The sequence below is a fragment of the Eucyclogobius newberryi genome, unplaced genomic scaffold (genome assembly GCF_026437365.1).
Source record: "Eucyclogobius newberryi isolate DKJ021-1_F unplaced genomic scaffold, fEucNew1.0.hap1 SCAF_6, whole genome shotgun sequence".
Taxonomy (NCBI): Eukaryota; Metazoa; Chordata; class Actinopteri; order Gobiiformes; family Gobiidae; genus Eucyclogobius; species Eucyclogobius newberryi.
This window is the reverse complement of record NW_027316278.1, coordinates 22,227,910-22,240,910: the sequence shown is the minus strand read 5'-3', so window position 1 is coordinate 22,240,910 and position 13,001 is coordinate 22,227,910. Positions and strand designations below refer to the sequence as shown.

The 13,001-nt window shown below is 42.8% G+C and overlaps 2 protein-coding genes across 2 annotated transcripts in view; one reads left to right on the top strand and one right to left on the bottom strand.

Moving 5' to 3' along the window:
• lipg (lipase, endothelial) overlaps positions 1–12,175 on the top strand; it is a 74,517-nt gene extending 62,342 nt beyond the window's left edge. The window contains exons 2-11 of the mRNA XM_072432820.1: positions 8,028–8,128; positions 8,824–9,014; positions 9,191–9,370; positions 10,016–10,127; positions 10,201–10,419; positions 10,494–10,736; positions 10,814–10,934; positions 11,027–11,254; positions 11,332–11,436; positions 11,518–12,175. Coding sequence (XP_072288921.1) covers positions 8,044–8,128; positions 8,824–9,014; positions 9,191–9,370; positions 10,016–10,127; positions 10,201–10,419; positions 10,494–10,736; positions 10,814–10,934; positions 11,027–11,254; positions 11,332–11,436; positions 11,518–11,530 — 1,497 coding nt within the window. The 5' untranslated portion in view covers positions 8,028–8,043 and the 3' untranslated portion in view covers positions 11,531–12,175. The remainder of the gene's footprint in view (positions 1–8,027; positions 8,129–8,823; positions 9,015–9,190; positions 9,371–10,015; positions 10,128–10,200; positions 10,420–10,493; positions 10,737–10,813; positions 10,935–11,026; positions 11,255–11,331; positions 11,437–11,517) is intronic.
• On the bottom strand, positions 106–6,489 carry LOC140346557 (E3 ubiquitin-protein ligase KCMF1-like). Its single transcript, XM_072432683.1, has 7 exons — positions 6,325–6,489; positions 5,016–5,183; positions 3,458–3,597; positions 3,281–3,382; positions 2,530–2,710; positions 1,902–2,208; positions 106–1,548 (listed from the first exon to the last, which is right to left on the bottom strand). Exons 1-7 carry the CDS (start codon positions 6,338–6,340, stop codon positions 1,218–1,220), a joined length of 1,245 nt encoding a protein of 414 aa, XP_072288784.1. The 5' UTR covers positions 6,341–6,489; the 3' UTR covers positions 106–1,217.
• Positions 12,176–13,001: the final 826 nt, after the last annotated feature.

Sequence of the window (13,001 nt, the reverse complement as noted above, 5' to 3'; positions counted from 1 at the left end):
TGGGTTGATTTGGTTGCAACAACCTTTAAAGTCTGAAGCCACTGCAATTTCAGACCCATGTTAATATGAATGTATAGCAAAAAGACAAACGAGTGCAGATTTGGGTTAGTTCATTTCCATCCAAAACAATTTATTGTCCTCCACACTTGAGTTTACCCTGTGATTTGGCTTGTGTGCTCAGCCAAAAAACATACATTGCATTTCTTCAGGTAGTAGTGGAGGCATACAAAGGTCTTGTGTGATTCATGAATGAACAGCGTATACAGGATTATCCTTCAAGTCACATGAGTCATCGTTGCATTCATGACTAATCAAAGGATTTATTTCAAATCACAGGAAGCTGGAGGTGGATGCATCTGGTCTTTAGAAATAAGGAAAAAGCAACCATCAGAAGAACAGGGTTGAGTTTCTTCTTTTTAGAAAAGCCTGATTAAGTAGACAATGTTTTTGTATTTGACTGTCATGTATCGCCTTTATGTAAAGCATTTGTAGTGTAGACAGATGGACACTGGATATGCAACTGAGAGCAAAGTGCCCAGTCAATATAAAGCAAGGTCACATGACCCAAAACAGGTGACATCACATAAGGGGAGGGGTTAAATCGGACATATAGAAGACCAAGCCATCAGTCAGTATACAAGTACTGGTGCCGAAATGCCACCATTGAGGCAATAGCACCGTTAGTTACAGCTCTTCGGGTGTGCGTGAAAATAAAAAGTCCTCCCCATTGGTGACGGTGCAGATAAAAATGGGCACATGGTGATTTAAGCTCATGCTCAAGTTGTGGTAAACCATCCAAGCACTTCTTTAACAACTAACTATAAATACACAGCAGCGTTTTAACAGGAGAGCTTTTGGTTTGCTTCCTCTCCTGGGGTGAAGGTGACGTCTGACTGTTCTTGCTCATTTGCAAAGGAAAACCGCTTATGTGGAACTGATTATCAACTTTCATATAGATTTTTTCAACAATATATTTATAAAGTTATTTACTTTCTTCCACGCAATCCCCCCCTCGCGTGCTCTCACATTCTCTTGTCACTACTTTTATTCAGTGTGCACAACTTAATAAACATGGGATTGAGAGTGAGTGACAGAGCTGAAATGACGATCACTGAAAAAAAGCCAAAAAGATCTGCAGTTTTTTGTCATCCATTGGCAGTTGGGCCGGTGCGCGGTCAGCTGTCTCAATGGTGTTTTGAGAGGCAAAGATCAGGTCATCAAAGGGGAGGGGCTGGGGGCTCTTTTTTCATTGGTGCTGTTTTAGATGTGGGTTTCATTGACTTGCTCGACACGGTCGTGCTCTCCTTAAGATTGAGGTTTTCCAAAGCCACATCGAAGGTCATGACTTCCACGCAGCCCATGGCCTGGAAATCAGCAAAATTCCTCATTGGGGCATGGCAGTCATCATCGTCCTCTGAGGACGAGGCGGAGGCATCGTCGTCGTGCAACAGAGTGGACAGCAACAGCTCCGTGACAAACAGGCTCCTGTCTGCCCACTGGGCCTCACACGCCTGCCGCTCCACCTCAGACAACCGCGGCTCGCTAAGCCTGCAAAGCACAAAGACCAGACTTTATTGAAGGTGCACTCGTAACTTTTCTGGTGGAGGGTCTGGCATTTTGCTCGTTTCCATTGGGATGTTCCACAGTGCAGCTTTAAACTAATCCAAGTCAATGGAGACAAGCAGGTGACGAGTTTAAAACCTAACTGTGGAACATTCCGGGCAAAGCAATAACCTCTTAATGGAGACGACAAGCAAAGTGTGGACCCTAACATTGATTATTGAGCTTTACAAAACAATCATTTACAACTTAGAAAATACACATCTTTCAGCAATCCAGCCTGAAGAGCAAGGTACACATACTATTCCTCTAGATAATAAAGTTATTCTTGAGTGTTGCACCTGCTGAGAAGAAACTGGGAGCTGTGTGCGGTGTGCTGTGAGGGCTCTGGAGGTCCTGGGTTTGGGCTGACGTTGGGGTTGATGTTGGTGCTGGAGTTTGTTGCTGTGGAGTTGGAGAGAATGGTGTTGGATCGTCCAGAGATACGAGAGGCGTTCCGGGCAGACTCCAGCTGCTGCCGCGCCGCCTGCGCCTGCTGCCGCTCCAGCTGTAACTGCATCTGAAGCTGCTGCAGCTGAGAGGCCGAGGGACCTGCGCTGAGCTGACCCCCCGCAGACCGCCGCACGCCAGACAACTGAGACAGGAGCTCTGCAGGTAAGAGAAAAAGATGTAGGAATACTGTGTTATCAATGACATTCTTTTGCATTTTTACTTCACCCGTCTTTGATAATAGTTTAGACAAGTTACAAGGTTGATTTGAGTCTCTTATTAGAAAACAAATGCTTGAAGGGGGAAAAGGACAATAATTTACCCTTGTAAGTGAATAAATAAGACGAATTCCAAAGGCACAGTAAACTGTTTATTTTTAATTCTGTGCCCTTCAGTGAGTGAATCAGAAGCCCAAATGTCCCGAGTAGTAAACACTGTTAGAATTGTGTGGGTGTGTAGAGCCAGAGGTGTTGGGCTGACCTGCTATGGGGTCCATGGCCTCTCTGCTGTAGTTGGAGCTCTGTGAGGTGCTTTGATTGGTGGAGAGCCCCCCTGTGGTGCTGCTTGTGAAGTGCATGTTTGACCTACGGGCTCGGGGTCCCCCTAACCCACGGCCCGGGTGAAACATCCTCCTGACGTGCCTCACGCCACTGGACTCATCGTGGAAACAGCCGTTAAGGAACAATAACTTACAACTACTAACTTAAACACAAACTTAGTAGAATATTGTTTACCATCTTACTTGTACCTTTCCAAATAGAGCCTGCTTTTGTTTTGTGTTAGAGCTTAAAATGATCCTGAGTATTATGAATTACTTAGGCTAAACTACTTGTGCCTTAGTCTTTCATGCATTATTCTTGATACATAGAAAAGGATAATTATTACATAATTACTTCTGGAATAGCAACAGATGAAGTAAAAAAGTAGGAGGCACAGTTTTTGTGGCTCAGGTGTTTTTTTGACTTCATGGCTCTCTCCTCAATAGTATATGACCTCATCCTGACAGTACAACTGTTTTGTTCAACAAAACAATGTGAGCCTGTGATGCCTACTTTTTAGTTACAGCAGCAGGCATGTTCTGATTTTTTTTGTAATTTAGGGCCTTATTAGAAAAATGTGTCCATTCTTAAATGCTAGGAATGAAACATGAAATCCTTTTAAATATTACAACAAGTTGTATGATAAAATTAAATTATACATAATAAAACATAGGACATGAGTGAAAGGATATCAAGTCTCTAGGTGCTCTGTGTTCAAGTGTGAGATGAGCAGCAAAGTCATCGGTCACATGATTTGGGTCTCCACCTGGCAACGCTGCACATATGGGGCAGATCTAGAAGGGAAAACATCAAATTACAAATAACACATCAAAGACACACATTTAAATTACATTGAGATTAGAACGTACCACTTCTGTGGAGGTCTCTGTATGTTCAGCAGCCACATGCTCCTGCAGAGACAGCTCTGTGTAACCCATCCTGCCACAGTATGGACAAGTGAACGCCTGAGGCTGCTCCACCGAGAAGGCCTCTCCTCCGTAATACAAGTCTGAAAAAACAACCGACGCACACAATCAGACCCACACAGCTCAGGACACATAAGCACTTCTAACAAACAATGTCACTATGTCCACATTTGAGTTACAATTACGCTTAAGAAATGTCATAATTATAAATGCAATGGACAAACTAAATAAATGAAACTGTTGTCACAATACTAACGTTTACAACGCAATTATAATACAAGAAAAAAAACATGATACTCAGTTACTTAAAGGCGCAATGGACGATTTTTCGGCGATTTGAAAACGCAGGCGGAAGTGTGCATGCGCACTCCCCTGTGCGGACTGATACAACACACACGTGCGTTTGTTTTTATTAGCACGACGGATCGCATCGCATCTCTCGTCTCCCGTAGATTTTCGTCTACTTCTGAGTCAGCTCGAACTGTCTTTCTCCGTCTTCATTTTGTCCTGTACACTGAGGGAACTATATTATGATAAATCCATGCGCTTAGGCACGCGGAGATGTGGGGACGATCCGCACGCGGCTGCAGGTGAGCGGTAGGTGCGTTTTATGATTGATACGTGGCAGGACTAATCGGCAGTCCACGCCACGAGGAAATAAGACTCAGCGGTATGGACGATTTTTCGGCGATTTGAGAACGCAGGCGGAAGTGCGCATGCGCACTCCCCCGTGCGGACTGATACAACACACACGTGCGTTTGTTTATTAGCGCAACGGAGCGCATCGCATCGCTCGTCTCCCGTAGATTTCTGTCCACTTCTGCGTCAGCTCGAACTGTCTTTCTCCGTCTTCATTTTGTCCTGTACACTGAGGGAACTATATTATGATAGATCCATGCGCTTAGGCACGCGGAAACGTGGGCACGAACCGCACGCGGCTGCAGGTGAGCGGTAGGTGCGTTTTATGATTGATACGTGGCAGGACAAATGATTTATCCACGCCACGAGGAAATAAGATAAAAAAAATTGCTAAAAAAAATCGTCCATACCACCTTTAAGTAGTCGACTAATACAAAATTTTATAGACTAAGAAGACACCATCGACCGATTTAGTAACCTAACAACTAAAGACATACAGCACCAATGCATTGACTGTACAGTGAACTACAACCTCCATTTGCCATATTTCATTCATTTAATCATATTTGTTCCTAATATAATGCATTTCAGCACAGAAATGAAAAGTTATATTCATTTGACCACGTGGTCAGAATACTTCAGAAAAAGTTAAAGTTGGTTGGATGTTTGCTAAGATGAGTCTCTAGTTTCAGTATTGATTAGTATCTGGGTAGTGTTATCATTTTAGTACAGTATACATTTCAAGTTTATTTATTTATTATTATAACAAACAAATCTATTAAAAATTAATCTATAATCAATATATAAATACTAAAAACAATAATGAAAGCAAGTCAGAGTGTGACACATGTATCAAACTTACCAAAGTCGACTCTTGTTAATATACATTGCATTGGATGCTCTGTTGTGTGTCTGGTTGTTGTCGCACCGCTCTCATAACATGATGCACACAAGTCGTAGTCGTAGCAAATTAAGCATTTGTATCGCCGACCTCTAAAGTTGCCTTTTAAACATGCATCACAGCTGACACCTGGAAGAATACAAGGGACAGCATTAAATGTGGTTGAGATTACGGTTCAATATTTTGTGAGAAGGACGTCAAACAGAAACAGCAGTGCTCAGTATTTTCATAATCAGTGTCCAAATCTAACATGAACTAAGAAGAAGATGAAAAGAAAAGGAGAATTGTGTGTATAGTTAAGTGTCTAGTAAAAACAAACCGGCAACATGTCAATGTACACAAATGGTATGCTCTATGTTAGGTGCACCTCATTCTTGATTGACTTGGACAGTCGTGTGGTGGAGTGTATTGTATGACACCAGCGGCTGTCCACAGTGTCCCATCTGCAGCTTGTGACAGGCCTGAGCCCTGCTGGTCAGACTCCATGTACACAACAAGGGACTCACTTTAGGGCCGTCAGCAATTAATTACTAGTCCACCTTGACTTGACTAAAACAAGCACACCATTTCAAGACCACAGACCTAACAATCCTTCCTATGTTCAATAAACAAAACAGAAGTGATCTTGAGGCCACCATTCAAGCCCACAGTTTAGAGAAGACAGAGATGGTGACAACTCGTGTCAGGCTGACGTCAAAAGGAAACTTCAATCTCAACAAGGTTGGTCACAAGGACGGGGATGTGTGGAACTGCTACTGCCACCATGACTTGTTAGCTTAAGAACCCAAACACACTCGGTAAACAAATCCGTTCACCAAGAAAACTGTGTCAAATAACTTCACAGGTCTGACACGGGCCATGGTTGAGTAAAACACTGCTCTGTGGTGGGTTGCTATCAGCTTGTCCATGGTTAACCTACAGAGGCTGAGCAACGCCAGTTAACAGTAGTACGTTGGCTAACAGTAGCGAACATTAACATGTCCCATCCGCATGTTTGTCAATGTTATTTGTGTTATAGTTTATCTGTTACGTGTGTTAGCAAACAAAATGTCGATCAAGACCTCCTGTTAGAGAATCAATATGTCATGTATGACGGCCAAGCTGTGTTGTTGCAAATTGACTCTGCAGACTTGCAGATAGCATTAGCACTGTTAGCTTGACATGGATGCAAACAAGACATCCGTGGCTAGCTTACGTTAGCCTACCCTTTTATATTATTTTCAATGGCAAATTCTGACTTGCTTTTAATGTGTTTTGAATGTAATTTTACCTTCATGACGGGACATCCTATAAATACTGATGCAGCCCCCTGCTCGGGCTCCCAGGCGTAGAATATACAATACTGTGTGTAGAGAGAGGAGAAGCCGGGGCTGGCTGTCTGTCCCTGGCCTCTTCCCTCATGAAGGCTCCAGACAGCTCCACACTGCCCCCGTGCGGCTCCTGCTGTGTCACTGCGCTCTGCAGCGCGCTGTGGTGGCCACACGGTGGCGCTAACACTCTAGTTTGAGCAAACCTCACAGGTTAAACGTTAAAAGCATATAAGTGTTCAAGGTTGATTAAATGTAACCATTTATTACCTTTAGTCACAAGTTAAGTTTGTCATTTAACTAGGTCTATTCTACATAAAGTCATGTTAATGCTTGATCTATGATATTCAATAGATTGGGGCAGGTGAAATGACTCTTGTTAATATGCAGACGATCAAATGATCTGGTTCAACATGTGATTGAATCATATATTCAAACAAATATATAATATACAAATATTAAAATCTATAAAATATCATACTCAAACTGGACAGAAATATGACCCACACAACACAAAGCAGTGTGTAAAAAACGGCAGACCAGTGCAAGATTGTTATGAAAAAACCACAAAGAGCTGTAATTATGAGGTTGTTAGGTTTGCTGCATTCCAAGATGATCTGTTTCACGTTGCATCACTGAACTCCAGTAACCTCGTAGCTCTTTGCTGCTCGCATGAGCATATGATATGCTTATTAACACATGGACAATTGGATTAGATTAAATATTGAAGCAAACTGGTTTTAAGAAATGTATATTTTTTTCTAATTAATTTCGTTATTGTAAATAGTAATTGAGTCCTATTGCAGCAGAAATTGGTACTTACTATGATATATTTAAAAGACTAGTCATACTCATCATGAATGAAGAGTAGTAGGCCTAGACGCTTCGAGAAATGTGCGATGATGAATCATTTCTGGTGATTGTTTGCGCGGTGCATCTTTTATTTGCATGAGCCATTGTGCGCTGAGCTGAAGCTTTGGCACAGCGCCTGCTGCCGGCAGAGGGATCACCCTTTTCTATGGAGCTATTGAGCCAGAACATCCCCCAGCCCGGGACACCACTGACACTGATGCGGAGACGCGGAGAATCACACTTTGCAATGATTGAAATGAGGCAAGTAGTGGGTTTTCTGTGTGTTTTGTCATCAGTTATGTTGTGTCAACGAACACTTAATGACCAGAGCGACCAGAGCATTTCCACAGTGTTAGAATCAGGTCTGACAGCTAAAGTGGTACGTGACCTTCTCGGACTCTTCTTCAGTCTGGACGGTACAGTTCAGGACGTCTTGCTTCAGACGCGCAGGAGGTAAACGCCCCACAACAAGCTCGAGCTGCGGCGCGCGCAGCGCGAGCCGCCCATACTACTACTATTCAACTTTGCCACGCCTTTCAACGTAAACAAGCGGGGGCTTGACCAATAGAATTCACCATAGATCAGCCGATGATCAGATGACTGAAAAGGAGAAACTATTTAAAACTCTAATGAGACACTTGATGCCAGTTAATACACTTCCTGAGCGGCAGCGTCACTAGTGCGCACCAAACGCAACACCGGCTCTTTGTCGCTCCTGGATATTCAAGCTTACACCTCACAAAGCAGCATTTACAAAGCACATTGGAACCTTTGGAAGCTACACGGCTCTGATCAAGAAATCAAGACGATCAAGAGGAAGAGCTCAAGAAATGATTCAGAAACTCATTTCACTGTGGATTTTACTGCAGTGCGCCGTTGTATCTTCAGTTTTTGGGGAAAACGCCGTGCTTAAGGGTAAGATCTAGTTTTTTGTCTATTGTTCATACATTCTAATGTTTACACATTTGTTGTTCATTTGAGCTTCATAACCAGTTCCAAATGACACACCACTGCCAGCCTTTACACCAGATGTCCTTCTGATAAAAGCTATAAATGAAATATCGCCTGGGTTTTATATTTTATATTTGAGTCTATTGCCTGATAGTTGAACGTGAACAAGTGTGGCAGAGTCGGTGATTGTGAAAAGCAGGACTGGATTAAGCACCAGTACACGTCCTTATTGGGAGCTAGACCATGGTTTATTATGGAGTCCACGGGGAAAATGTGGATTAACGCTGCGCTGAATCCACGTTTTACCACGGTCCCTCCAGCTTCTATAAAGATTCAACCCAGCTGAAGTCACTTACCCGGCTCCAGCAAAGGGCACGGCGTTCACCCCCTCAGAGCTGATATCTGCTGTTATACGTGCCTGAAATCAAATAAACCTGACCTATTTGTGCATTTCTCACATACAGCTAACCCCACTTACACACATTTTATAGTGTAATGGTGTATACGTTTTAACTTACTTTTGTACTTATATTTCACACACATTCATTGCTCACCTTGAAAAAATTATACTTGTTTTGCAATTAATAGCTGATTTCTACAGGGTATCAAAATCTATTGACCGTACCTAAATTTGTTGTATTCTTGCTTTTATTTATTAGCTGAAGCCAGTGATCTTGATGAACTATCAACAAACGGCAGGTCCAAAGATGGCACAGTTAAATTCAACATGAGAAAAAGCCTCGATCTGGAGCATGAGGGCTGTTTCCTACAGATGGGCAAAAAGGAGTGTTTAGAGGAGTGTGGCTTCAACGCTACAGCCAAAAGCATCTTCATCATCCACGGCTGGACGGTAAGTTCAAAGTGGCATTTACTGTAAAGTGCATAGAAGATATTGTATAAACTGTTGAACTATATCCTCTCCATCAAAGTATGTGGAAGAATGTACTAAGTGAATGAGAGACCGCTGTGAATCTGCCTGTGTAAATGTCCGCTGTGTCATCCTGACCTGTGTTTTCCTCTCCACAGATGAGTGGTATGTTTGAGAACTGGATGCACAAGCTCGTATCGGCCGTGATGCAACGGGAAACTGAGGCTAACGTGGTGGTAGTTGACTGGATCTCACTGGCCCAGCAGCTCTACCCCGACGCCGTGAACCATACTAGTGGTGTGGGCAAAAGTATAGCAGACATGCTCGACTGGCTTCAGGTATATCAAACTCCTCCTTTTTCCAAACTATTTTTGCATCTAGTCATTGCATATTTAAACTGGATCACAAGTAGTGTTTTATACCTTGAAGTTTACATTCACATACCAAAACCAAGCTCATGTTAGCTACACTCTACCTTCGTGTGATTTTTATAAACGCTAGGTGTCTAGTATTTAGGCCTGTGACAGAAATGGATACGAAACATTCTCATGTGTTCGGTTCGTGTGTAAGATGATTTGTGGAGCTGTCACAATCAGACGGCATCATTTGACGTGCAATAATGTAGAAAGGAGAGACCGCTGACTTTTTAGAACCTCAGTGCCAGTACACTTGGGTTAAGGGTTACTTGGGTATATAACAGTTCTCATTAACATGGTTTGTCCCAAAATTAGTGTTAACACCAAGTGAAAAGCCCCCTGCCGGTCGGTTGTAAAAGCAAACAAAAGGGTTTTTTATGGAGACAATCTAGGACAGATGGTGGAGGCGCTGTAGCATGAAGGCATGGTGTATAGTTGGTCTGATTTGAATCCGGAAAGCCTCAGATGTGAGCATGACTGATTATAGCTGGCTTTAGCCCAGGATGTTCATGCCGATAAGTATTCACAATGGCAGTAGCTGAGTTTAACATGTATCAACTTTTCTAGGATGAAACACACCTGCCTTTGGGAAATGTCCACCTCATAGGCTACAGTCTCGGCGCACACGTAGCGGGCTACGCTGGAACATTTGTGCAAGGAACCATTGGAAGGATCACTGGTATGAGTTGCTTAAAATCTTTGGGACTTAATTCTTGCCTCAGCCCATTTCAACTGAGCTCTTGTGTCTTTAGGCCTGGACCCGGCTGGACCCATGTTTGAGGGCGTCGACGAACGGAAGCGCCTCTCCTCTGATGATGCAGACTTTGTGGATGTGCTCCACACGTACACGCGTGAGGCCCTGGGAGTGAGCATCGGTATCCAGCAGGCCATTGGGGACATTGACATTTACCCCAATGGAGGCGACATACAGCCTGGTTGTGCACTTGGTGATGTGCTGGCGGTGGCGGGAAGTAAGTCTAACACACAATATCATTTTTAATAATCGTCTGTCGTTTGTTAATGGAGATCCATTTCTTTGTAATAGATTTCATGGAGGTTGTGAAATGTGAACACGAGCGAGCTGTGCACTTGTTTGTGGACTCTCTTATGAACAAGGACCACATGAGCTACGCCTTCCAGTGCACTGGACCAGACCGTTTTAAGAAGGGCATTTGCCTCAGCTGTCGCAAAAACCGCTGTAACAATATTGGCTATAATGCTAGAAAGATGCGCAAGCGGCACACAACTAAGATGTACCTGAAGACTCGCGCTGACACCCCTTTTGGAGGTGAGTGTTCAAATCTGTGCCTAAAATCTATAACCAACCTATTATTACAGTACTGAATATGATTCTTTTTGTCTTAGGCTTCCACTTCCAGATGAAGATGCACGTGTTCGATAGGAAACTGTCAGTTGATCCAGATCCCACATTTCATGTCAAGTTGTACGGTGCCCACAATGATACAAGTGACATATATGTAGAGGTGTAAGTACATTTTATGCTGTTTATCAACATGCATTTTGACATTTAACTTTGTGCCTTTTTTAGAAACAATTATTTATTTTTTCTTTATCTAGTCATGACCATAAAATTGGTTTGAACGCCACTAACACCTTTCTGGTGTTTACTGAGGAGGACATTGGCGATCTGCTGAAAATCGAGTTGAGCTGGGAAGGGGAAGGGGATTCCTGGAACTCTGTTTGGAAAAGCTTTAGGAAAAGTTTCTTGTCCTGGAACACCAGCTTGAACAAACCAAAGCTGCAAGTGCGGCGTATCCGTGTGAAAGCTGGAGAAACTCAAAAGAAGTAGGTCCAGACCAAACGGAAAGTACTTGCATGTTGTCCGTAATGCAAAATCCTCATCACTCGTTTTGCTTTTTCAGGTTTACATTTTGCGCCCCAGATGAGTCAAACATGGACATTTCACCTGGAGAGTCTCTAACATTTGTAAAATGCCGTGATGGCTGGGAATCAAAACCAAGAAAACGGTATGAAAACAATCAACGTATAAAAAAATACTTTTACTTTTTATGTTAAAGAGAAAACTAAATGCAATCTGTAATTCACAGATTGCAGATGTAATGACACTTCAACAACCAATGCACCATCACCATGGGACCCAACGTAGAGACAAGAAGCCATGGCTTCTGGAACATGCACTTTTCAAAGCAGGAGGTTGGTCGGCACCCTGTAGCAGGAAGTGGGCTCTCGCCTGAACCTGCAGAGTTTCCTTTGGACAGTGGGCTGTTTCTGCCCAGTGCAGGAGAAGAGGAAAAGCACACACGCTTTTCCAGCTGTGTCAGGACTGCCTGAAGTCAGGATGTTCCTTTTGGTTTGGACTAGTGAAGTAGACTATAGTTAAATGTCTGGACAAACACCAGCCATTGTAGTCATGATACTGTATATTTTAAACTGTTTATTTATAAGAAAATGAAAGCACTGCAAGACCAATGTTATTTATGAAGGCACACCCCACAATGAGGCTGTTGTCAATGCAGTATTTGCAAATGTATGAGTCGTAATGTATGTGTTTGTTACTGTAGGGCACTCGGGTCGTGACCAAGTGCCTCTGCTGAGAGATTACTGCTGAAACACTGACTGAGATACTCATCTCATTGCACACACACACTTTCTGTACCGTTTAACTATAATGCTTTATTTGTGGGTGTGTCATTGTACATAATGTAAATAACCCTTTGGAAGATGAATAAATCAATGTTATTTGTACTACTTTTGTTTGAAGATAATTGACCAATGTGGGAAAGGCAAACCACCAGGGGACCTATATTTTTGCTTAAATAATTTTAGTGCACAGCAACTGGAAATACTACCACTGCGTTGGCTTGGTCGACCAGAAGGGCACACGCGTGTAGTCAGAGAATATGCTTTAGTAGTCACCTCTACAGTGTTATGGGTTCAAATCCCGGCTCTGACAATTTGCTGCATGTCCTGCCTTCTCTCTCAACCCCATTTCACTCTGAACTGCCTGTCTTAATTAAGCCTACAGGCAAAAAAATCCTTGCTGAAATGAGTGCTGTGAAACAGAACTCCAACCCAGTGAGTGTTGGTGATTAACCAGCTCTGACTAGGAGCAAAGGCATTTACAACTTTTGAGCGAAACTGTTTACAGAATAATTCATCTTATTTGCATACTTATCTTTGTGTGGTGTAAACTACTACTGTGGATGTTCATCTTTCATTTGTATTACCCTTTCCCCTAAATTACATCACTGTTTGATTTGACCTTGTTCTAGAGGGAGAAGGAAAGTAATTACACATACTCAAAAATATTCCAACGATCACACCACACTGTGTTGTGACATGTCATGGGAGAGAAATGTCTCGAAGCTTACAAAGATCCTGTCTGCCCAAGCACGCCACTCCCCACTGTCATTTAAACTGTGCTGCTGGAATCTCTGCTTCGTCATCGAGCCGCTGAATATAACATGCAGTGATGGGAATTAACTTTTTCCCAGCCGATACAGATTCATAGACAGTATTTGTGTCAAGGCTTACACATTGAAGTAAACTAACTTTCGATTTGTAAACAAAA